The sequence below is a fragment of the Candoia aspera genome, chromosome 6, assembly GCF_035149785.1.
Source record: "Candoia aspera isolate rCanAsp1 chromosome 6, rCanAsp1.hap2, whole genome shotgun sequence".
Taxonomy (NCBI): Eukaryota; Metazoa; Chordata; class Lepidosauria; order Squamata; family Boidae; genus Candoia; species Candoia aspera.
Window position 1 is genome coordinate 1,054,984 of NC_086158.1, and position 25,473 is coordinate 1,080,456.

The 25,473-nt window shown below is 48.7% G+C and overlaps 1 protein-coding gene across 4 annotated transcripts in view; it reads left to right on the forward strand.

Moving 5' to 3' along the window:
- Positions 1-25,473, forward strand: part of FGF12 (fibroblast growth factor 12) — a 167,088-nt gene that overhangs the window by 108,441 nt on the left and 33,174 nt on the right. For all 4 annotated transcript variants that reach the window (XM_063307855.1, XM_063307854.1, XM_063307856.1 and 1 more), the window contains exons 2-3: positions 4,619-4,729; positions 11,121-11,224. In XM_063307855.1, coding sequence (XP_063163925.1) covers positions 4,619-4,729; positions 11,121-11,224 — 215 coding nt within the window. The remainder of the gene's footprint in view (positions 1-4,618; positions 4,730-11,120; positions 11,225-25,473) is intronic.

Below are 25,473 nucleotides of genomic sequence, written 5' to 3' on the forward strand. Positions count from 1 at the left end.
CAGAAGTTCTCTGTGGGTGTCACAGAGGCAGCTGCAGCAGAGCCCTTCCCTTCAGTGGGCTCATGACCAAAGACATCTTTGGGGATCGCGCTTCCATGGGGCATCCGTGGGAGACTCTTTTCAGTGGTACTTGCTTTCTGCTGGTAATGGTAAGGAAGCAACAGCTGCAAAGCTGAGCTGAATGGTGGTCAATGGGACGCAGGGCATCAGATGTTGTCCTTGTCAGCACTCTCTGATCCCTTTTTAGGGATGCTTCTGCAAACACGGCTCCTCCTTGGCCCAGTGGGAATCGGCTTTGCACAGCATTATTGGCCTTATCAGTTCTTAAGACCTGCGATGTGCAGCAGAATATGTCCTTGGCAATTTGCATAAATTGGTAATATAATTAATATGGAATGAAGCCTCTGCTGAGCCAAGGAAAAGAAGAGGCTCACTAGATCCTTGACTACAGTCAGAGCCCAGGCGGAGAACTTTGTTTGGGAATAAAATGAAGGCAGTTCTTAGGTGGAATCACTTGTGGACCTGGTGGCTTAGGGCGATTCTGCTTTATTGGGATGGCAGATCTCAGCTGAGGGTTGCAGTCTGGCTAGCACAGCTGTCACCCAAGGTCAGCATCTGTTACTCGCCCTCTCCTGCAAATGATATCGGGGAAATTAACCTGGATGCAAAGGAGGACAACCACAAGGAGGTTGGTGTGTGGAAGAACTTAGTTTGGGTTCTTTCACAACCTGGGGCCCTTCCAATTCCCCACATCTCTGTCTGGGACTCGGGGGGGTGAAACTCAGCAAGGCAGAGGGCACCAGGTTGGGGCAGCTTCTTTCACTGAAACAAAGAAGAGTGGAAGTACCATGGATCAGCAAGCTCCAAATCTCTGCGGTTCCACCGTTAGCCTGACCGTTCACACCTGCTGCCCGGCTCTGTGGTTCCAGACTCTGTCCCTGAAAGACATGCAAGACGGGTTCTCAGGGCGCCTGCTGGCCCCCGAGGGCTGCAGAGAAGTGATCTGCCTTGAGTGTCTCGCCCTCCAGAGGCAGAGCCTGCTGGTGTGCCACCTGGGCGTGTTAGTCGCGAGCCGTCCAGATGGCCATGTCTCGGGGGCCCGCTGCCTCTCTGGGGCCTGTGCCAGCCACCTCAGCTAGAACCATCACCCAAGGGGTAGCAGCCACAAGTCGGCCATGCACCGAAAGCGGTTGAGGCATCACAGCGAGCAGAGCCGGCCTGAGGTTCATCTGTGGGAGGAAGCAGGGCTTCTCCACAGGTCTCGCTGCTGTTTGGGCACAACATCTGTCTTGCCTTGCTGTCACCCTGAGGGGTGTCATCTCTGAGCTTCAGCAAAAATGGGTAGATGCTCTTTGGGAATGCTGCTGCTGGGCAGAGGCCTGGTCAGGATGCAGGCAGAGCCGTCATGCCTCAGCTGAGGTGGGAGCCGTAAGCCCAGAGTGGGGGCAGAAAGGTGGCAGGCCTGCCAGGCCAAGGAAGGGGGAGCCCATGGGTCTCTCCTGGCTCTGGCTGTAAGGGGGAAACTGACCTCCCAGTCACTGCCTCAGAGAATCGGGGCCTGCACATCAATGCCACCCCCTGAGGAGGAAGGATCCATTCAGCAGCTGGCTCAGGGACTGGACGGTTCCGGACGTTGACTGGTGAAATTAGCTCTTTGCCTGAAAGGCGCCTTTGCCAGGACTTGTGGGTTCGCGGGCTGGTTTGTTTGGATTCATAAGGGCAGGGCATTGGTGTGCGTGTGTTGGAGCCTCCTTTGGGTAGTGGCCTTTTCCAGCCTCCCCCGCATCACAGTCAAGCCTTTCTCCTTTTAAAATGCAAATATTCATTAATGCTTCATCTTCTTTTCTTGACTTGCAAGGAAGTGATGGATCCTTTTCCTCTCTGTAGTCTTCTAAGCTTTCCTTCTTTGCTAGAACACCCTCATCCTCCCCTCTGTGGATGCTGGCTGTGGATGATGTGCACAATAGTCCAGTGGTATTGAGGGAAGGCTGCTGTAGGCGTGGCACAACAGTCAGGACACAAAATGCAATGTAAAAGCCTCCAGAAAAATAAATCATGACGCCACCAGCAGTTGCATGATTATTGTTCCTTGTGCTGTTACTAATTTCATTTTTCTCACACTTTTGGGGGGAGGGAGGTATAAAGTAGTCTTCAGATACAATCTTGCTGGCTGCATTCACATGACTCACTGAAACCAGACAGGGTAAGATTTTGCAGTTGCATTTGTACAATGGACAACGCTTGCTTATTTTTGTGTTTGTGTGTGTGTGTGTCCCTGCACGTCACGTTGCACAAAGTTTTGGGAGTTTGCACAATAGGTCACCCTATTGTGCAAACTCCCCAAGAAGGTCAACTCTTGAGCAGAACAGAGATGGCCTTGAAGAAAACATGCAGCTACTGTTACTAAAACGTTAGTTTTACTAACTGTTACTGTCAGTTTGCCCAGGAAAACAGGAAAGCATGAGAAAGAAGCTCAAGAGTGTTCCAGCTTGACCCTCTTTCATATAAGAGGGAGGGAAGGGGAAGAGCTGTCAGGCCTTCAAGAGTCTATTATGAAAGCCTTTATCAGCCAAGAAGAGCTCTAGGATTTCTTGCAGTGTCTGTTTCCTGACATGGTATAGCAGTGAAGGTTTTGAACTCCAGGTAGTCCTCACTTAATGACCACAGTCGGGGCTGGAATTTTGGTTGCTAAGCGAATCCGACTCGATTGTACAATCTTTTTTTTGCAGCGGGAGTTAAGTGAACCACGTAGTCATTAAGTGAATCATGCAGTTCCCCATTAATTTTGCTTGCCAGAAGCTGGCCAGGAAGATCGAAAATAGCGATCACGTGACCACAGGATGCCGCGACAGTCATAAATGCAAACTAGTTGCCAAGAGCGCATATTGTGCTCACGTGACCGCAGGGGGCACTGCAACGTTCTTGAGTGTGAGGACCGGTTGTAAGTTGTTTTTCCCAGCACTGTTGTAAGTCCGAACTGTCACTAAATGAACGGTTGTTAAGCGAGGACTACCTGTAGAACCAGGGACACCCACATTAAAATCCACCTCAGCCTGGAAGTTTACGGGTGACGTGCATTTTTTAGCTGGGGTAGGCATCCTGCTCGTCCTGTCTCAACTTTAGATTATATAGATCTTTCCTGTGCGTTGTCCTGAGAGTCCTTTGCAAGGCGAACAGGAGGTCTGTACGTGTATTAAAGAGGTACGAACAACGTGACCCGAGAGAAAGCAGGGAGGCACAGGTTCGTACTGGGGGGTCTTAAGGATTCCCTCTGGGGAGGATGACAGGGGAGCCTACTTTGAGCCCACAGTCCTTCCAGGAGCCCAGAGGTTCGGCGTTTCCAGAGGAAGGGCTGGGCAGGTGCGTGACCGTCCCATGGTTGGAGACCATCTCCTGAGGTCCGGCCTCAGCTCAGACATCACAGCTGTGCTCAGCGGGTCAAAGCAGAGCAGCGAAAGAGGCGGCAGCTGTGTTTGGACAGCGTGGTTGGCATCAGCTGTAGACTGTTTTATGGCTCACTGTATCGTGTGCACTCAGACCTTCAGGGTTCAGTCTCCCGTGGGAATCGGAAAATGGGTGGATGCAGCAACCAGGTTAAGTGTGCTGCGTCAACCCAGCGATTGGAAGGGTGTCATGGTTAAGAAACTGAGCTATAGGCCAGAAAGCCCCCGGCCCGCATCTTTCTGTGGCTTGCACGCGTTGTGGATAGGCCACAGTGACATCGCATGTGTCGTGATGTCTTTGTGCACATGAGGTCAAGCACGTGATTCGCCCCAGTCACATCACCTGCACCGTCTGTGTGATGATGTCATAGCATGTATAGCGCCTCTAGCCCTTCTTCCCGTGCAACCTCTCACCTCCCACATTTGGACCATCCTCCATGCTTGGTGCAGCATTTCCTAGAGTGGGATTGGAACCCCCTCTGAGGTGCACCTGCGATGCATGGAGCAAACTGGCTTCTGGGAGGAGCCGATTCCAGGGGTGGTGCCAGCTGGTCCACAGAGATATTTCCCTCCTGGCCAGCCTGTCCTTTCCCCCATGGGACTCCATGGGAGTACAGGTAGTCCTCGCTTGATGACCACAATTGGGACTGGAATTTCAGTTGCTAAGCGAAGTGGTCATTAAGGGAATCCGGCCCAATTTTATGACCTTTTTTGCAGTGGCATTAAGCAAATCACCGCAGGTGTTAAGTGAACCACAAGGTTGTTAAGGAGTCACGTGGTTTCCCATTAATTTTGCTTGCCAGAAGCTGGCTGGGAAGGTCAAAAATGGCGATTATGTGACCAGGGCATGCTGCAATGGTTATAAATGCAAACCGGTTGCCAAATGCCCAAATTGTGATCATGTGACCACAGGGATGCTGTGATGGCCATAAGCGTGAGGACCGGTTGTAAGTCAGTTTTTACAGCACTATTGTAAGTCCAAACCATCACTAAACAAATGGTCATTAAGTGAGAACTACCTGTATTTTCTTCTGTGGGAAAACCCATGGGCAGGGTCTGTTTATTGTGGCCATCTGTCCTTTGGTGGTGTGTGTGCGTGTGTGCGTTTGTGTGTATCTGACTCCGGGAGGCCTGCGAGTGATCCAAGGCTCCTTTCTGTTCCTCCTCCTCTGTAGAACCCCAGCTGAAAGGGATCGTGACCAGGTTATTCAGCCAGCAGGAATTCTTCTTGCAGATGCACCCAGACGGAACGATCGACGGGACCAAGGACGAAAACAGCGACTACAGTGAGTCCCCCTGGCCTTTTTCTGCCGCACGATAAATCACTTCCCTAATGCACAAGTTCTTTGGGCTTTTTTCTTTTAACAGGAAAGGTGTTAAATTGCAGCCCGGGCAGCTGTTTCCTGCATGCAGCTTCCCCTTTAAATAAATCTCTCCTGCTTCGTTAGTCACACTCTTAAAAAATGCTTTGCCCCTGATGTTGGAGCTGCCGTCTGCAAGTGGAGCAAAGAATGAAACTTTCTCTTCCCAAGCAGCGGTGCTGAGCTCTGGCCAAGGGAAAGGGGCCGGGGGCGATCCTCATGGAAGGGGGGCCTGCATGGGGATGGGGTAGAGGCGGGGAGAAAATTCCTGCGCCCCCAGCAGCCTGATGCTGCTCATGCGCCCCACTCCCCCTTTCAGAGGATGGCAGTAGATCGCCCCCTTCTCTGGGTACTGGCATCATGGACCCACTTCTGCAGCTGGCTTTTCACTGAGATTTTCACTGAGCTGGTCCGCCAATTGGGCTGTTTCCATAGCTGGTCAAAGGCGAGAGCCGGCAGGGGTCCCAGGGAGAAGCAGAGCTGTTTTTCCTTGGCTGGTAGCTCTGCGCTTGGTCAGTGGGTGCTTTAGCAACCCCCCCCCCCCCCAGGCTCTGAGAATGTGTGTCACATGCCTTGGGGACAAGAAACGGGGCTGAGCCAAATTGTTTTTCTTTACCAAAACCGAGTTAGAAGTAACCTCTGGGTGAAGTTTTTGTCTGCATGAGGAAAACCTCTTATACATGCCAGGGAGCACATAATTCAGGCTTCTTCAGCAATACAACTGGCAAACATGAACATGGGGTGCACAGACCCCCCTTTTGGGGCATTTTGTACAGGAATGCTCAAGTGAGGGAGGAATCAATTAAACCAAAAGGTTCTAGTTGGACCCCTGAAGGATGAGGCTCTGTGGATAATCTAGGGCAGGGTTCCTCAACCTGGGCAACTCTAAGCTGTGCGGACTTCAACTCCCAGAATTCCCCAGCCAGCAAGTTGGGAGTTGCCCTAGGGCAGGGTTCTTCAACCTGGCAACTTTAAGATGTGGAGACTTCATGGCTGGCTGGGGAATTCTGGGAGTTGAAGTCCGCACAGCTTAGAGTTGCCCAGGTTGAGAAACATTCTTCTAAGGCGCAGGGGGCCACAAGGATCATCCAATCCAGGGGTTTTTAACCATTTGATGCCATGGATTCCTTTGAAAGTCTGATGAAACCTACTGACCGCTTCTCAGAAAAATGTATTTAAATGCAGTAAATAAAATAGATAGTTATAGACTGCATTATAAAAGGAAACCAGTTATGGGCAATACAGTTATCACATTATTAAATAATTCAGATCATTTTAGATGAGGAGAACAATTGAAATCAACAAATATTTTTGCAGTCCAAAGGCTAGATATTGCTTTATTCTTTGCTGAACAAAGAGCTAAATTTCAGTTGCAGGTTGGTGAAAATAAAGTTGTAATTTCCTTCTCATCCAAGTCCACAGACTTCCAAAAATCCATCCATGGACCTGCAAGAGGTCTCTGGAGACCAGGTTAACAACCCCTGTGACGCTGCAGGAAGGATCGAAAAAAGCCTAGATGGTGCCATGGCTGTGTGACTGGGTCCTCTCCCCGTGTTAGCGCGGCTGCCATCTTGACTTCTGTGCTGCCAGTGCTGCTGAGCCAAACCCTTTGCAATGGGCAGGAAAGCCAAAATGCTGACTTCAGGATTCTTAGTGTGCGGATGGGAAATCTGGGCACTGTAATCGCACTTGGTGGCTGCATTTATTCAGCGTGTTTAACTTGGTTACTGAATGAAGCCTTTCTGTGCATTTGCACAATCATTGAACTGGAAACAAATGAAATGAGTTGGGTTCACACATATTAAGCCACAAAAATGCTGAGTCGCCACACTTAGTATGATGTGCAGCTCATGTCTTTGAGACATGAAGCTTTTTGCTGGCCTGGTTAAGTGTTACGGGAACATAGCCGTTTACGTTGGGGAAGGCTGTCTTCAAAGAGCTGCCCCAGCAAAGTAAGTGACCCCAGAGAGGCAGCCCTCCCCTCCTCTCTGTGCTAGGGTTAATTCAAATAAATCAAGGAGGACACGCCATCCCTGGAGCGTGGAATAGTTGCAGAAGCCTTTCTGAGGCTCTCGTGCAGGAGAACGGATTAGAGCTGATTGGGCTGAGCAAGGCAAATATTGGCGGTACGCAGCAGCTCTCCTCTGATACGTCCAATGCTTTGAATGAAACTGTTGTTGAAAAGCAGGCTTGTTACCTGCTGTTGCCTACCTATGCCCTTGGGGGGGTCATGAGAATCATTTTAGGGTTAAAAATGAGCAGGAAGCAAATAGGGATAATCTTTGCTGTTGGTATGATGTGGACCAGATCATGAAATCCGTCCATCCGTCCATCCAATTTATATAGCCTCCCGTCTCGTGAAAGTGATTCTGGGCAACGTACAACAATCTGGTGTACAGCCTGTCCTAAGGAGATGCTGGCCACCTCATCTCCATGCAGCGAATGACTTTAGGACAGAGACACCTTCCTAGATCTGAGTCCCTCTTCCTTGATGCTCCAGACGAGTGTGTGCTGTGGCTGCCCATCTTTCCGTGATTTGCCTTCAGATCCCATAGCCAAGGGAAGCTAGCTGGATAGCTGTGCCATCCGAGATCAGAGATGCTCTCTCCCACGGTTGGCCTGTTGCCACGTGCAATGTGATGGGGCTCTGTCTCACTGGCCCATGGCTGTGTATGAAGAGCAGAGCAAAGGGCCCATGCTCTGATTTGCAGCTTCTCCCAGTTTCTCCAGCGCTTGGCCCCTCCATCGTGTCTTTGGCAAACCACACCACTGAAAAGGCAGCTCCACCTTCTCCAGTGTGCTCTTGCTGAGCCTGAAGAAGCTTCTGCCAGTGTAGCTCCTGGGCAAAAGCCCCTTCCAGCTTTGGCAAGTGACAAATAGGAGCCAGAGAGAAGCCTTGGGCAACACCCAGGGCTTCCTTGTTGCCTTTTTGCTTTGCCAGCATTGGGTGAATCTCTTCATTGAAGCGAATCTAGGTTGCTCACACAAGCCTCGTAGCACAGAAATAGCTTTGAGTGGCAATGCTATTTTTGAAGGCTGACCACTTTCTACAGGGTTCAAAATTGCCTTTCTAGTCAGACTTGCAGATTTAATGTTTAAAATCAAAGAGACAGTGAACTAAGCAATGCACTTCTTAGCAGAAGCTAGGTTGTCTTAATTTTTAATACGTTGTGTAAACCTGACCTCAAGTTCAGGAATTCAACTAGGTTGAGGTGTGTGTAACTGAGACATGACTAAACCGGATGCTGAGGGCAGGCACACATACATAAGATGCTTGAATGGTTCACCTTGCGTTCCTTGGATGAAAAGAACCCCCAGCACGCTGCGGAGGGAACGTGGAGGGGAATGGGCGGAAGTTCCTCTGCTTCTAGCATCCACGCAATGCTGCACGGGGAAGTGCTACCTGTCACGAGGAGAGTCACCTAACTGAAGCAAAGCCTTGATTAACACCAGGAAAGAGCTTGAAAGGCAGTTGGGCCAGAGCAGGACTGTGTTGTGGGTTGGGGCTCTGAGTAGAGGAGGGAGCAGCCCTACGTAGGCCACCCTGGGGGGAAGCCCTGGAGAAGTGGAGATCCTCAGGGCCGTCTTCCCACAGGCACTGTTCTGACTTCCTGGAGTTGAATGATGCCTCCAGTCTCTTTTTCCCTGTGGATCTTCCTCCCGCTTCTCCTCCTCACATTTATTTGCTTTAAAGTGTGCTTTATTTGTGGCTGACCCTAGGAGTCACCTGCTCAGGGGATCCTTGGATTGTACAGACCAGTGTTTCTCAACCTTGGCAGCTTGAAGATGTGTGGACTTCAACTCCCAGAATTCCCCAGCCAGCCCCAGTCCACACATCTTCAAGCTGCCAAGGTTGAGAAACACTGGTATGGGGTGTCCCGTTGGAGCTCCTTGGGATGGTCTCGTGAATTCACCTGTCCCTTCAGCGTCCTCATGGCCAGCTGTTTGCATCTGCCGTGGACACCATTCCAGCCATGCAAGGGAGACTTTTCTCCCAGCCCTTGGTCGTTGCCCTCTCTCTCCGCGGGCCGAGATCATGTTTTAAGCCAGTGTTTAATTCTGCTGCCTGCTTAATTGAACTGATTTATTGTGAGGTTCAGCTCTTGGGGGCTTTTTGTTTTTGATGTTTTATTGCTTTTTGCCGTGCATTGAGTCTGACAGCCTTGTTGTTAATTATTTATTCTTGGGACTGCGGTGGTTGTGTTGGAGGGGAAAGAAAAGTGGGGTGTCATGTTTTTGCTTTGCTAAAGTTTTTTGGGGCCTTCAAGTCAGCCTCAACTCCTGGCAACTGCCTGGACAGATCCCTGCGGTTTTCTTAGCAACATTTCCCAGATTTTCTTCTTCTGTAGCTGTGAGGGAGTGTCTGGTCCAGAGTCATCCAGAGTCATCCATTTGTGTCTAAGGCAGGGCCAGATTTCTAGTCTGCTGCCTTTAACACGTCACCAAACTAGCTCCCTTTTGCATATTAGATTCCTGCAGTGTTTCTCAGCCTTGGCCACTTGAAGGTGGGTGGACTTCAACTCCCAGAATTCCCCAGCCAGCCATGGATCCACAGGTAAAAAGAGAGTGGAGGTGCTGTTCAGCTCTAAGAAGTCAGATCAGCACCTGTGGGATGATGGCCCTGAGGACCTCCTCCACCCCCCTCCAGCCACAGCTTTCACCTGTTGCTTAAGCAGAAGCTGAGCATCCAGGTGGGCCTCCAGTCCTGAACCAACCCCTTTAGGGGGAGTCCCACTAGTCCAGTATATTCCCGGGGCCAATTTTATGGGATTGCCCAGACACTCATTGACCAGCAGCTCCATCCTGGGAGGATTTAATCTGAGCTCCTTTCACCCCACCCACCTAATAATAAGACTAACCACTTCTGTAGCACCTCCCCAGGGTGACCAAGTACAGCTGGGCATCATTACCACGCTGATGATGCTTCACCCCAGAGCAATAGATTACCTCCCCAGAGATTTCATGGAGATGTTGATGTGTGGGAGAGCCCTGAGGAACCTCATCCCCAAGGGCTTGAGGAGAATCCAGGGAACACGTTTCCTTATTGATTAATACAGTAACCCAGTGTTTCTCAACCTTGGCCCCTTGAAGATGGGTGGACTTCATTTGGTGACTGCAGTGTTCCCAATTTTATTCTGACGTGGTTTTGGTCTTTAATTCATTGGGCATCTTTAATTATATGGTTTTTAATCATCTGCAATGTGTTCTTATATTTATTGCCATTGCTTTATTTTTTCTTATCCAGTGGGATTGGAGCAAGCTATGGTGTCAAAGAAGTAAAAAAAAAAATGAACAGATGGTAGCGTGCAAGTGAATTGGGAGAATTTCGCCAATTTTACTTTGTTTTAGAAACATTTATTTTAAAGATACTTGAACACGGAAAAGCAGAAAGAGAAGGAAGGGAAGGGAGTTAAAAGAGAATACTTTAAAGATTTGCAAAAATGCATAAAGAATTTACAAAATATTAAAAGAAAATAGCAACTGTTATTCTAACAAGTCACATGAGAGTGGAAAAGATATCAAGATAATCGTACAACAGTTTAGCACTTCAAGAACTAATATTAGAATCCATGCAGAGGTTGACAAAAACAGCCCGAATAAAAAGAATTTACAAGAATTTCTACCTCACCCAAAGCTGTTCATCCTTCACGCTGTAGCCAGACAGACAAAATCTAATGTTTTAAAACCTTTTCTGGAAAGGAACCTTTGGATGTGGCAGACAGCTATGTGCATAATTATAGTCCAAAAACGATTTCCAAATTCAGGTAAAGTTAATAAAGTGTTTTTCAAATATGGCAACTTCAAGATGTGTGGGCTTCAGCTCTCAGAATTGGGAGGATTCATGCTGGCTGGGGAATTCTGGGAGTTGAAGTCCACGCATCTTGAAGTTGCCAGGTTTGAAAAACACTTGAGTTAGGAGCAGACTTATTTTTTAGATAGGAAGTCATTTTTGACATGGATGTACAGTATATTGCCAAAGCTTAACCTGCCAGTCTGCTAGTGAAAGGGTTGAATGTAATACCCAGTGAGAAGCGCAGAGCATCCTAGGTGTGTTCACCATGTGCTTTTGATTGTTAATGAATGAAGAGGCAAGAAGCCACATGAGTTTTCTTGTTTGCCTAAAGACTTCCTCATGGGTTCTGCTCCAAGTAATCTGTGGGGTGGATCATAATGCAAGAAGCCCAAGAAGGTGTTGGGGGCTGCAGCATGCGAAGCAAGGCTTCCTGTCTTGGGATGTGGTGCCTGGAGTGGGAATGGCCTCCCTGGAGTTTAGCCACAGCCTCACTGGTATTTTTGTTTATTTTCTCTCTTCTAGCCCTCTTCAACCTAATTCCCGTGGGGCTTCGTGTGGTAGCTATCCAAGGTGTGAAGGCAGGCCTCTATGTGGCCATGAACGGCGAGGGGTACCTCTACAGCTCCGTAAGTGCGCGGGGGGGGGGTTCTCTTTTTGAGCTGGGGGGTGGTCTAGTGGAATTGCAGAAGAGGGGGTTGGATCTGGGGAAGGCAGGTATGCCAGTTCCTACCAGGGGGGTTCTGCCAGTGCTGAGAACTCAGTTTTGCAACTTGCTTTCCAACGTACAGTCACTTCTAGGCTTCTGTGATGGTGGGTTGGGCTCTCTGCCTTAAATGAATTGAAGGAAGCTTATGTGCACGCGGGTATGTGTGTCGACTGCAAACTTGCTTTCAAGATGGGAAGTAGGTTGACAATATTCTGGGCTCTAGCCAATGTTGGCTGCTTCTTAGAAACTACAAAAGCATTTACACCACAGCTGTTCTGGTGCAGAAGGAGATGCAACAGGATGGGGAAAGTTTGCATTTGCTCAGCTGGTTTTAAAATATTGTTACATCTGTCTGCATTGTAGGCTTGCTTTAGCATAAACAATGAAGGATGGAGTTGGGGTCCAAGCGTGAGTTCCCTTCCAGCTGTGCTTTCTGGAGCTTAGCATTCAGCCTGCCCCATGTTTGCTTCCATCTTAGAAGCAGGGGCAGGATGTGGCCTGGGATATATGGTGTTATGCAGATGCCTTAGGAATGGCAGATTGGGAGACAGCTTGGAAGCTCTGAGCACAATGTGTGTTTGTAGCATACATGCCGGTGAATATGGTTCCATACGAACGAACATGATGTTTGTGTCCCACCTTGCCTTAGAAATGCCTTAGAGGCACTTACAGGGTTGTCGGTGGTCTTGCACCTGGATGATTGATGGATACTGGTGGGTCAGAATTAATCTTGCCAATTCCGTGCTTGGAGTTGTCAGGGGCAAAGTGTTGTGCAAAACTTATGCGTGGGAATGGAGGAGGGAGGAGAAAAATTACAGAAAAAGCCCACTTCTGTTCCTTAAAAGGGTCACGAAAGAGCAAAGGAATTACTCATCAGAGAGTCATTTAAAATACATGACTGATTTTGGCAGATTTGTTAAATAGGGCAATTTGATTCCCTGAAATAGTCACATTCTACTCGATGGCTGATGGACTGAAGACTTTGTGGAGGGGGTTCTCAGCCCAGCCCATATTTAGGCTCAGAGGAGGACTCATGGGACCAACGGAGGCATCCTCGTTTACTTGACTGGCTGTTCTGGATCCTGCAGAGCCAGTGGCTGCAACCAGTTGGCAGCCCCACTGGGGCCACCAGGTATGTTAGGACTACAGCTAGCAGAATCCCCAGCCACCTACTGTAGGTCCTCATACATTTGAGGGGTGCCATGTTGGGGAAGGGGCTCTAGACAATGGCCTGGAAATGTCATGTGAACTCCAGGGAGGTGTGTTTTTGAGAATAACTCTGTGATCAGACCAGCAGCTTCTGTAACAAACCACAATGATGTTGAAATAATGGCACACACAACAGGACACCGTTGTGCAATTGACCCATTTATGTCACGACATGTGATGCCAATATGTAAGTTGTGCTCCAATCGTTTGCCCCTTGCTCCTGCAAACACCACAGTTCGCACGGTGTCGCAAGCTTGGCGAGGGTTAGCTTGTTTTCCTTTTTGGGTGGCTTACAGTGTTGTGTGAACCCAGGCCCTTTGGTGAACGTGTGAGTCAGTGTAGCGTGTGAATCCGGAGGACCCCGGTCGAGTGTGTTGTGAAACGATGAGGTTGCATTGCAACGGGCCCCGTCCCCGAGGAGTTCTTAATGGAATACTATTTTTATTTTATGAAAAATGTTTAATTTAAGCCATTTTTATGCTGGCCTTCTTCAAATAAGGTCTCACGAGCTTGTTTCACATCTTGCCTAAAGCATCATCTCCCTTGGCTGGTTTTTGTTTGATGTGCTGTACGGAAATAGACAGTGAGGTTGGTAGATGACAATTTGCAGCTTAGCATGTGGTGTTGACTTTTTCCACAAAATAGATTAAGCCAGCCGTGGTTAACCACAATGTGTGAAGCCAGTTGTAGGGTCTAGACCAGGGCCTCTCAACCTCGGCCACTTTAAGATGGGTGGCTGGCTGGGGAATTCTGGGAGTTGAAGTCCACCCGTCTTAAAGTGGTCGCGGTCGAGAAGCCCTGGTCTAGTGCATTCAGGACATCCTACAGCGCAGTATCTTTGGCTCCGCTGGGAAGTGTGGCACCGCCACTGCTGTGGGCTTGGTGGCCACAACGGTCTGAAATACAAGCAGGAAGATGACAATGCAGCCACACACACCCCAAGAATAAAGGGGAAGGGCAACGTTTTAAAACTGAGTTCATCTTATCGCTGCATTTCTTCGGAATCTCTGGGTTTGTGGACTGTTGCTGTCTGGATCAGAAAGAGCAGACCTTCTTTCCACTGCACAGGGAAATTCCCAGGGAATCCTGATTCTTCCATCGAGTAGCCTTTGTTTTCCCTTCCTGGAAAACCCTGTCCCTGTGGCATTCCCAAGAGGAGGGAGAGTTTTTGTTTCAAAAGCGTCCCAGTTCCTGGAAAGAGAGGGTTGATGGTGGGAAAGTCCTGTTGCTTGGGGCTCAGGCCCCACTCTCCGCTCCCTCTTGTGCCACGTGCACATGGGGTTCACATGGCAAAGAATTTTTTGTGGCAAACCCAGTCAGGGGAGAGGGAAAACATGGCTGGCGAGGGCCCACGAGCTTGCGGGTTGCCTGAGGATAAGACTGGCCCTTTGGCTGTTTGTCAAGCATCCCTTCTGCCAGCCTCCAATTTTGCATTTTGAGGCAGTTTCAGAAAGAAGCAGATTGTGGAACCTCCCTTTTTGCAGATGAAGATCCCTCATTCTTTAGAGCCTGAAACTCGTTCAGCTGAGCGCAGGTGCGTTTTCAGTAGAGGAGAGTCTCTCTAGCTCGGGGTTTTTCTGTGGAGTGCTGGTGCTCTCTGAGCGGGGCGGTTTTCTTGCAGATGTTTTGTTGCCCGACTAGGCAGCACCGCCAGGGTGGTCGGGCAATGAAACATCTGCAAGAAAACCGCCCCGCTCAGAGAGCGCCCAGCGCTCCACAGATGTGTTTGAAATTCAGTATCTTACCCCAGAGACCCCTCTGGAAGTAAACAAGTCTTCCCTCTTCATACGTAGCAGTCTCTCTGCGTACCTTAGCTCCTGGGTTCCTGCCTGTCCCCAAAGGAAGGAGGACTGGTGTGGCCCCCATCCCCCCTTTCTCCGTCTCTCTTTCTCTCTCTCTCCTGGAAAACTGGTTGCAGACCAGGTCTAGATGATCACTGGAGCCCTTTTTCTTTGCCCAGCCTTAAGTGCCTTTGGTTGGCAGGAGAAACCAAATGTCTTCTGGGCAGTTGTATAATTTTGGAACCGCCGTGGACATTTCCAGAACGCTGGACCTCGGCCTTGCATTTTAATTCCTTAAAAGTGGGTCTGCTTTGCTGCTAACAGATAGTCCCTTGCCACTTAATTTTGGCTTGGGCTTCCCTTGGAGTAGGCAGCGGATAATGAAACTATTTAGTGGAAACAGTTTTGGACGTGGAGAGTGCAGTCGGCAGTCTTTTTTTTTTTTCCCCCAAAAAGTCCCCATTGGGACAGAGGGGATTCAGGCTGAGAGGCTGAAAAGCAGAAATTATAGCTCTGAGTTGTACTTCAAAGCTAATAAAGGCCTGGCACGATTATGCAGAAGTTGCTTTTTATGAGGGCGTTTTTTCAGAAGCTCTAAGGGTGAGTGTGCGGGTGTGCGTGCATTCATCTATTTTAAACAGCTCCTGGTCCCTGAGGGTAGTTTTCCTTTCCCTTCTCAGCTTAGTCCTTTTATTCTGCTGCATCTCTTTGCATGAAAATAAACAGCAGCTGGCGGGGGGGCGGGCGCAGCCATGGCTCAGCAAAAGATTTTCTCATCTCCCGCTTGTGTCGGGGCGATTTCAGAACCGCCTTGCCAAGGACCGGCACAGCTTCATTTCTGCCAAGGCTGGTCCTTAGCTGGAAGTGGACGGGCCGGGCTGCCCTTTTAGTTAGCTGACAAGCTGCTGGAGCATTTTGCACGGGGGGGGGGGGGGTTGAGAGGGAGACCGAGGCAAAGACCGAGAAGAACTCCGCGGCCATCTCTTGCATTTGGTGCTGAATGGAAAGCGACCGCCTGATGAGGTCCTGGCCCAGCGTCTTTGTCTTTACAGAAGCCGTCTTCCCCCTCTACAGGACCCTCTCCCTTATTGCAGGGTTCCTCAATCTTGGCAACTCTAAGGTGTGCGGACGTCAACTCCCAGAATTCCCCAGGCTGGGGAATTCTGGGAGTTGAAGTCTGCACTGCTTAGAGTTGCCAAGGTTGAGGAACCCTCCTTATTGAGCACGGCCCTGCGTGGTGCCTCTTGGGGTATCTTCTCGGTCTTGGCCCCATGGCTTTGGGATCCCCCCCTGGGGGGGGATTCAGCCCCTACAGTTTAGGGTGTGCAGGGATGGGGTGTGCATCAATGCAAACGGTTTCCATTTTGCACGTTTTGGGTTTTGATTCTGCTGGAATGTCCAGGTTTGTTCCTGAGCCTTCCTACCGTTTGTGTCCTTTTGGTAGCTGCTGGCCCTGGCTCTGGTGCGTTTGGAGGTGGGCAGACGTGGCTTGGCACCCGGGCAATGCTGCCTGCTCACTTGGAAGGGTGCTTGGGTCTTCCATGAGGCTGCTGTGCTGGGGATTGGCCTGCCCTGCCCCCCAGGGCCGCACGAGGGTCCCAGGCTCTGGCACGGCCAAAGGAGGTCTCTCTGTGGCTGTTGGAGGGCTGCTCCCTTCTGCCCAGCTGGCAGGAGGAGAGGCTGGCTGGTGAGGGAAGACTGTGGATGGGAGGAACCGGAGCAAAGCCTTGGGTGGCTTCCCCAAGATTTTGGCAGGAGGGTCTCCCCGGGTCCCCTTGGAAAGCAACTCTTGAAGCAGAGAAGGAGCAAGCAAAGAGACGGTGGGAGTTGGCAAATTCACAGCCTCTCTTCCCACTGGTAAAGCAAAAGCAGTTTCTTTAACACCTGTGGGAGCCAAACCAACATTCTAAGCCCTTTTTGTCAGCCCAGAATGTGCACTTTTGACCTGCTCTGGTGTGGCATGCAGAAGAGCCTCTGCGTGTTGGGAGACACTTAGGTGCTTGGCTCCTTCCTTGCGGGTCTCTGCTAGGTTGCAAAGGGAATTCCCAAAGCATATAGGATGCCCTGATTCCTGGCCAATGACTGTCAGATGGCAGCCTCTTCCAAGTCTTACCTCCTGCCCATTTCTTGTATTTTTTGAACAGAGAATTACAGTTCAGTTAACTACATGCTTCTGTCTTTCTCCCTCTCCTGTTTAATGGTGGCCCCTTTGGGCTGTGGGAAAATGTTGCTAGGGAACAGGTGGTGCCATTTAGTCGGACCAGAAAATCACTTCCCCATCTTTGCCTAAAGTGGATAGCAGTAAAGTGCTATTTTGACAAAGGGAGATCCCAGCTCAGAATGAGGAGTTATTTCCTGACTGTGAGAGCAGTGGAGCAGCTGGTCTCTTGGACTGGGGGCCGGGGCGGGGATCCACACTGGAGGGCTTCAAGCCAAGGTTGGGCAGCCATTGGTCTGGGATCATCTGAGGATTCCTGCCCTGGGTAGGGGTTGGACTAGAAGACCTCCAAGGTCCCTTCTGATCCTATGATTCTAGGATAAGGAATCTGATAAAATAAATTGGGTAGGACAGCTTTCTCCAAGAATTTTCCAGGATTGAAGAGTGGTGGTGGTGGGTGTTCAGCCAAACTGTCGCTTCCTCCTCTCAACCCCAAACCTGTCTTCAGAGGAGTGAATTCAAGCTGGACATCTGCTCTTCCTGCAGCTTCTCTGGCCCAGGTCACCTGAGCTGGATGCAGGAGGGCCAGCCGCCCTCCAAGACAGCTTCAGGTGCCTTGTTGTCCCAGGAAGTTCTACCAAATGTTGATCAGAATTCTTTTTCTTTAGGAGCAACAGGAAATAAATCCCCAGACCCATGCCATATCCTTTCCCAGATTGCAAAGGCAACTTGCTTTCTCCTCTTTATCATCTCTTCTCTTGAGTTAAAAAGGCTTGTCTTCTTCTCCTTTCTCCAAAGGGACCGTGTGTTTCAACCCTCCTCTGCACCCATTCAGGTTTGTAGGTGTCCTTCTCTGGTGGGGGGCCCTGAACTGGAGAGCATTCCAGGGAGATGGCCGAAGCGCTCAGCAGTCCTTCCCTGGCACCGCTGGGTGGATGGCGGGGGGCGGGATTCCACTTCTGCCCTAGCTGGTTCGTATGTTGAACTCAATGCTGGCCTTTTGCATCTGCACTCCAGCTCAGCAGCTGGAGAGTGGATTTCCAGCCCTGGGAAGAGATGCTGGTAAGCCTGTTCAGAATTCTGATGGATCAGTTTAGAATTTCCAACCATATTGCCTCTTGATACAGTTTCATATATGAGTTTTGTAAATTTCACAGTCCCAATTTTGACACTGTTCCTCAGATTCCAGATGGAGAATTCTTGATGTGAGAACACCTTCCCTTGCTGAAACCATTTTTCTCAAAATTTTCTGGGCAGGAGGGGGCACTTTCAAAAATAGAGCCTATCCTCCTTAGTTTGTTGGCACAGTTCCGACCCCATCCTGCTATTGTGCAGTTTTGCACGATTTTCTTCTCTTTCACCTGAATATTAATTGCCAGCCGTAGAGACCAAGGTGGGGGACATGCCTGGCCTCTCTGTGACTTTTCTTTCATACCTAAAAACCCATTAAAGTCAAAGGATGAAGCAGGTTGCTTGATGAATGCAAACTATTACAACCAGTAACTGAGGCATGCGTAGAAGAGGCTAAGCTTGAGTTTGGGTTTTTGGTAGCCCTGATTGATTAGTTTATGGTTCAGTGTACTGTGTAAAACCAGAAGACCAGGTTAAGCATGTTGTCTGAACACAGCCAGCAAGTTTAGGCCCTTCTGTCTAACTCCCTGGCCAATGTAGGAATCCAAACCCAAGCATTTCCAACAAGGGAGCCGGCCACTCCCTTTAGTCATCGGTTTTATGTTTTCCTGTTAATTTTCCTTAATATTCCACAGTTCATACTGGTTTTGAGAATATGCAGCTAGGGGCCAGATCCCCCCAAACTCTATTTTTCAGGTAACACCTAGAGATCTAAATACTGGAAAAGATGCAAGTATTTCTATACATCATTCTTCTTTAGCTGCAAGCTGCCCGGAGTTGCTAAGGAGCTGGGCAGCCTATGAATTTGGATCAATAAATAAAATTAAAGTCACCTTTGCCCCACCCATCCCACTTGAAATAAAATGCAGCGTCCCAGTCTGTCTGGGAGGGGCTTGCTCCGATTGTAGAGAGAACTCTTGGCCCTCTGCGCATTCCCACGGGCACCGTCAGGACATGCGGCCCCTGGAGTTAGGAGTCATTGATTAAAAGGAGTGGGGGGGGGAATTCTAAATCAGCTGTGCCTATTCCCCCTCTTTACTGAAAGGTATTGGCCACGTTTTCTTATGGTCGATCTGCAGCTTTTGAAAGGGCAAAATTTTATTCTGTTTCCAATCTAAGCAGATTCTGAGTGGGTGGGGTGGGGGGGAGACTCAGATGAAAATGGCACAGGCTTCCTTTCCTTTTCTCCCTTTTATCTAGCAGGAAATAAATATTTCCCGGGATGTTAATTGCTGCAGTGAAGGTGTGTGTGGAGGGTAAAAACTCTGCAGTGTGCCAACTCTGGCATTATTTTTTTTTTCCCCATTCAGTTTGAGAAGGGCTGTGTATTTTGGTGATTGGTGATCAGGAGATAGAATTTTCTGCTGTAATTGTGCCACATTTTCGAATGCCGACTTTGCAGCTGAACTTAAAAATGACGGAAAAGCACAGCTGATGCTTCGAAGGCCAGAGAACCCATTTCCCCCCTTCTCCTCCGAGATAATAAAGGTGACAGCAAAGTGCCTGGCGGCTCGTGCAGGGGGCTGGTCCTCGTAACCCCTCTTGCTGCAAAAACAAGAGTCTAGTGGCACCTTAAAGATGAATCAGCTGATTACTGTACAAGTGCCTGCAGATCGCAGCCCACTTTATCAGAAGAAATGTCCAGGAGAGCCCACGCCACAGTAAATCTCCTTGGTTTGAAGATGCCACCAGGCACTTGGCTCTTTCCTTCAGCGCTGGGTATTGATCGACGGCTGTTGGAGGAGGAGGGCACCACCCGTGTAGGGAGACCACATGTGCTCCCTGGGAGCCCCGCCGGTGTCTTCCAGGAAACAATGAAAGCGAAGCTGCCGCACATCTGGGCTGCACATCTGTGACCTGGAGGAGGCCACTCCACCATTTTCAAACCTCTTGGGGCCCTCTTCTTTCGGCTTCCTTCTGGAGACCGGCTGCTTGCTTTGAGGGGCTGCAGTGAGGGTGGTCCCGGTGCACCCTTCCACGAATCTGGGCTTCCCGGCCTGGGCATCCTCTGGCTCTGCCTGAGATGCCTGGCAGCCGTGCTCAAAGCTCTCAAGGGAGCGGGGACATCCCTCCCTTGATGGGAACGAGGTGGGTTCAGCAGGAAAGTTGCTCTGCCTTTTGCACTTCCCTCCCAAGGAAACAAGGCGTTCCCCTTTTAAGGAGCCGAGGGCCCTTCGCTGGACAGATTGCTGCAAAAGGGGTCAGGCCTGTGCCCAACCAGGGAACTGCTGCATCAGGCACCAAACAGAGAGGCAGCTTCTGTCTGGAAGAACACGTGTCTCTTCCACGGAGAATTTTGTTGCGTTGGAGCAAGTGAGCTGATGAGCCAAGGGCACTGGGGGCTGGAAAGTGGCCGGGGCAGGAGGAACATGGCGTGGGTGACGTATGGAACCAGGGCACTACCCAGCGTGGTATTTTGGATGAAATTCAGACTGAGGAAGAGTCGGCTGGTGATGAATCCCTGCTGAGCTGCTAAGTTCACCAAATGATCCTGGGCTTAGCACACCTGGCATGGTTGTTGCCATAAGAGAACGGCTACCGGTGTTTCTCAACCGTGGCTGCTCGAAGATGCGTGGACTTCAATTCCCAGAATTCCCCAGCCAGCCGGCTGGGGAATTCTGGGAGTTGAAGTCCAGGCACCTTAAAGCTGCCACGGTTGAGAAACACTGGGCTCGGCTATAAGAAGGACCTATTCTGGGAGAAAAACTGTGATACTACACATATTAACATTATTTTCAGAAGTTGTAATCTGTTTCCATAAATTGTCAAAGCAGAAAAGAATAATTTATATACCTTCAGATTACCGTGGTAGAAGAATCATAACAAAAAGGCAGTCATTTTCTCCAAGACAAGGGAAAAAAATACAGTGGGATGCAACTCGGCTGCTGTTCCAGTCCTAGCACAAACTTAGATGAAATCTAGAGATTCTTATGTTGTAGGAGGACAGCTGGTTTGGGAATTTCTGGTGGGACTGTTCAGAATCTCTCCCTTGCTGGGTGGGGCTCCTGGTTTCTGCAAGGAAGATTGGGGTGAAAGAGCAGGAAGGTTGTGTCCAGCCACGCACTTCGCTGGGTCAGGAAAAGACGGTGCAGGGGCATTCACACAACACAGTAAGCTTAGTGGTCTGTTATTTGTGTACGCCCTGCTTGCCTGTTTGGCTTTTGGTCCAGGTTACTGAATTCTCTCTTTGGTGGGTTCCCACAAGACGCTCACCGGTAAAGCCCAATTAAACAGCAAGCTTCTGCAATATTGAGTGAAAGAAACAAACCATACTCTGGCTCCGTATGATGGTCTGGGTTGCACAACATATTAAGGCAATGATTGATTTCTGTGTGCCCTGGACCACAAGCTTCTGAGCTACACCCCAGCCTGTCTTAGCATGTCGGGGTTGCTGCTTTTGTCTTCCCTGAATCCAAACAGTGGGTCTTAGCTGAGGCTTCAGAGGGATGGCCGGCTGGCTGGCCTTCTGCACTTCTTCACCTTGGCTGGGAGAGTCCCTGTGGAATGAAGTTACCCACTCTGAGGCTGTCGGCTCTCTTTCATATGGTCCCCTGCTGCTCCTTCTGGCAGCTGCCACCAACCAGATGTTGGGATGATGAGTTCTCGTCGAACTTCAATGAAGGTTTTTCTAATTGTAAAGCATTCTATGCTGCATTTATAATCACCTGCCTTTTGTAGGCACAGCATCTGCCATACCGCCTTCAGGAAGGAAAGACAGGGCTTCACCATAGGTGTGAGGTCACAGCTGATGATCCTGGGGCAACAAGATCTGGGCTGCAACACTCTGAGCAACCACCAAGTGGCAGCAAAGAGTTGGCACTGCAGCCTCTTGAGAGATTTGTATGGGAATGATAATGACATATGAAAGAGTGGAGCTGAAACAGTCGCTACAAATATATTTATTATAAATGCATTTCCAAGAAGAAATTGGTATAAAGAAAATTAAAAATCCTGTGAGAATGTTGAAAAACAATAAGGCTGCAGTGTGGATGGTGTAGCTGGGTAAATGTTAAAATATGGGGTGGTTTGCTTCTGTTGTAGCTGTGCAATTGGTTGTGTGTGTGTGTGTGTGTGTAAAGGCTGCATCTGTGCGTGACAATTGCAAGAACGCTGCCATTGTTCTGCTACCCCAGAGGAAGGAGAAGAAGAGGGAGTGCCAAACCCAGAGGGGGATTAGCTTGCAAAGTGTGCCTTGGAGTGTGTGCAGTCAAATTGTGATTGAAAGGCTTTTAAAGGTGACAGTGAGAAAAATGTGGGAAGTGACTTTTTAATGGGTCATTGAGAAATATGTGAATGTGAGAAAGAAAGCTTACTGTATTTTTGTTGATTTAGAAAAAGGATGTGATTGTATGTTTCAGCAAGGACTGTGGTTCTAAAAATTAATGTGTCACAGTCCAAGCTGTTTGACAGGGAAGACGACACAAGCAATTGCAGGTTACGGTTCTTTGCAGAAATTTAGGCACCGTCAGAGCTGACACCAAGTTCTGAACTATTCAACATGGGGGGGGGGGCTTGCTCTTGCCTGCCATTAACTCCACCCATATATGCCTGACTGTTGCTCACTGGAGGGAACGATATTAAAGGCCAAACTGAAATACTTTGGCCACATCATGAGAAGACAGGACAGCCTGGAGAAGATGCTGATGCTGGGGAGAGTGGAGGGCAAAAGGAAGAGGGGCCAACCAAGGGCAAGGTGGATGGATGATATTCTAGAGGTGACGGACCCGTCCCTGGGGGAGCTGGGGGTGGTGGCGACCGACAGGAAGCTCTGGTGTGGGCTGGTCCATGAAGTCACGAAGAGTCGGAAGCGACTAAACGAATAAACAACAACAACATTTCCCTGGTTTGAAACTGCCATCTAGAATTAGCAAACATTGATTCTAGTTTGCAGCCTGTTTCTGATGTGTTGATGATTTGTTTTGGTGGATTTGTACCTTCTGTTCTAGAAAGAACTGAGGCTTTTATGTATCACTGCGTAGTGTGTGCATTTTATGTCTGTCTGGACTGTAAACCTTCGCAGCATCCTGTTGACTATTTTGTTTTATCTCTGAGAGCAAAGTGGTATTAACTTCTGAAAGAATCGGTAACAGCTTTCCACTTAAACCTGTTGCAAAGCCTCAAAGCCAACAGAATAATGCATCTTTTAAAGCTTCTGGCGGAAATTGGTGGAAGGGAGATACCCCAAAATGAGGACTGTGTGATTTAGGACCTGCCCAACTCAGCACAGCACAGCAGGCGCTTCTAAAGAAATGAGAGGCCACGATGCTCCAGGCCACCCTGGGATTCCAGGGCCACTTTACACAAAAAGGTGGCAATATGAGGGCAGGAAGGTTAAGACCAGCTTCTGTCAGACACGCATCCTGTTCTTTTCTGCAAGTTGCCACAGTTGTTTCTCCACTCACCAGGGTAAGAGCATGACTAGTTTTCCGGTGCTCAGTTAAGAAAATGAATCAAGAACCTGCCGAAATCTTGCCAGCATTATAACGTCTCCTCCCCCACTTCAGGTTTTGATAAGGCTGCAGCCTGCAGCACTGAAAATGGGTCTTGTTGATTTCAGGAGAATGTGTTTTTAATTAAACTGGGCTCAGTTTGGATGCACAGTCCAAGAGATTCTTCAGGGACGTTGGCATTTCATGTCCCTCTTCTTTTGGATCAGTGGTTTTCAGTCTTTCTCCTTTTTATTTGTTCATTGGCCAAGGAGTCTTTGCCAGACAAATGCAATATGTAACCAGATAGTCAGATTCTCAGGTGGAAACTCTGCTGATGCTGGGGCAAAGACCAGTGTTTCATTTGTACGTTGAGAATAACGATTTCAAGTGTGTGTTGGGTCATGTGGAGGGAACGTCTTTTCCATAGCTGTTGATCCTTGGGCTCTTTCAGTAGTGTTGGCCACCTTGGCCAATGTTTTGAATTTTCTTTAAACGATCCCAGGCAATCAGGGATGCCTTTGTGGACAGGATAGTATCTCAGCACTTCATATCCAGGTAGATTTAGCTTTGAGATGGGATCCAAAAATGAATAAAAAATGCTTCTTTTCCGAATGACACAGAGGCTCCTACACAACAAGGAACACTTCATGGGTTTCTCCATCCTTTGGCAAAGGCCTGCAGAAAATGACCGAGAGCATGGCTCCCTTTCCAGATACTGTGTCATTCCTGTTTTTCACGTGGCTGTTGTTCCTTTGCCTCTGGGGCTTGACCATATAAATGGATGCCCTTCACACAGGGTATCTGGGAACAGGTCTCCATCTCTTCCATTTTTAACCTTCAGACTGGCTGCTGCATTTTGATAAGTTAAATCATCTCCAGATCGGCTACGGAAGGTGATTTGAGCTATCTTTAGCTTGTTTTCCATATCGACTGTGTCTGAGAGACCGGCTCCCCATCAAGATACATTTCCAATTCCTTCGCCCTCTTCCCACATTTGCTGGGAATATTGGAAATCAGTTATGTGGTTGTGTCAGGTAAGAGAAGGTAACTGCCTTCCTTTGCTCATGGGTAAGGTGCCTGTTGATCAAAGCCAATGAATGCCTCTTTGGCCAAGTAAGTGTGGAATCAGAAATGTAAACAAACAAACAGACAAAAGAAGATTTAACCTGGCCTTTGCCTGGCGATAAATACACGAAAAAGATAAAATGCTGGATATTTTCAGCTCTGTTTGGCTACTGTCTTCCCTCAGGGGAACTGTGAGCAGTCCTGCAGCACAACATAGGTCAGGAAGTTGAAGTGTGTGGTTCAAGGATGGGGGGAAAGACAAGGTTGCTTAATCAAAGCTCAAGTCAGATTTATTATATTGCAACAGTTGTAGAGCTTATGTGCCACCCTAATCTCTCCTGAAGGATCTACCACATTGAGAATTTGAGTTACATATTTCACTTCTGCCAGACCTCCGGACCAATGTTACCCACTCAGTAGTCAATTTTTTTTCCATAATTATGAAAGTCTGCTCTTGAGTGACATTATTGGGCACCTACCAAATCTGTAACATCCTCCAGACCTTCAACTGCCCTGTTTGAAATTCCTGCTCTATGGAGAGAGGAAAAGAAACTTCTGGAAACTTAATACCAGTCAGTCTGAATTCATTTCTAAGAAAGATGGTGGCCCAGATTGTAAGTCACAAGAAAAATAGTTCCTCTTCATTTTATTATGCTGGTTGAGGCTCTTTGGTATTCGGTTTAATTCTCAGTATGTCCCTTTAGCAAGGATATAGATCAGTGTTTCTCAACCCTGGCGGCTTGAAGATGTGTGGACTTCAACTCCCAGAATTCCCCAGCCAGCATATTGAAGTCCACACATCTTCAAGCCGCCAGGGTTGAGAAACACTGATACAAAGTGTAAGATATTCATAGGAAAGCAAGAAAGATATGAGGAAGGTAATTCTATGAAGAAAGATTGAAGGAATGGAAGAGAAAAGAAACTGGGGACAGACATCTTAAGGGAAAGACCCCCTCAAGGTGACCTCAGTTCCTGGTGACTTCATGGACACACCCATAAGTTTTTTTCTTTGCTTCAGTGCAGAAGTGGTTCACCACTGCCTTCTTCTGGAATCCAGTTTTGACTTCTCCGTCTAGCCTATAGCCCTGAGATTTCCTTGTGGGCGCTCCTTCAAGAATTAACCAGATCCAACGGTATTTAAGGTGTTTTCTCTATTTTTCTTTCTTTCTTTCTTTTTCTCAGTATTGCCAAGGTCAGCTAGAATCAGTCTTTAAGTACCTGAAGAGATGTCACATAGGAATGGACAAAACTTTGTCCTTTGCAAAACAGGATGAGATCCCACCTTCTTGTAAACTACAAGAAGAATGAATCCTGCTGGATTCTTGAAGTGCCTCTTAACAGTAATGAAGCAGTGACCTTGAGGACTGGTGGCTTCTAAATGCCTGAAGGCCTTTAA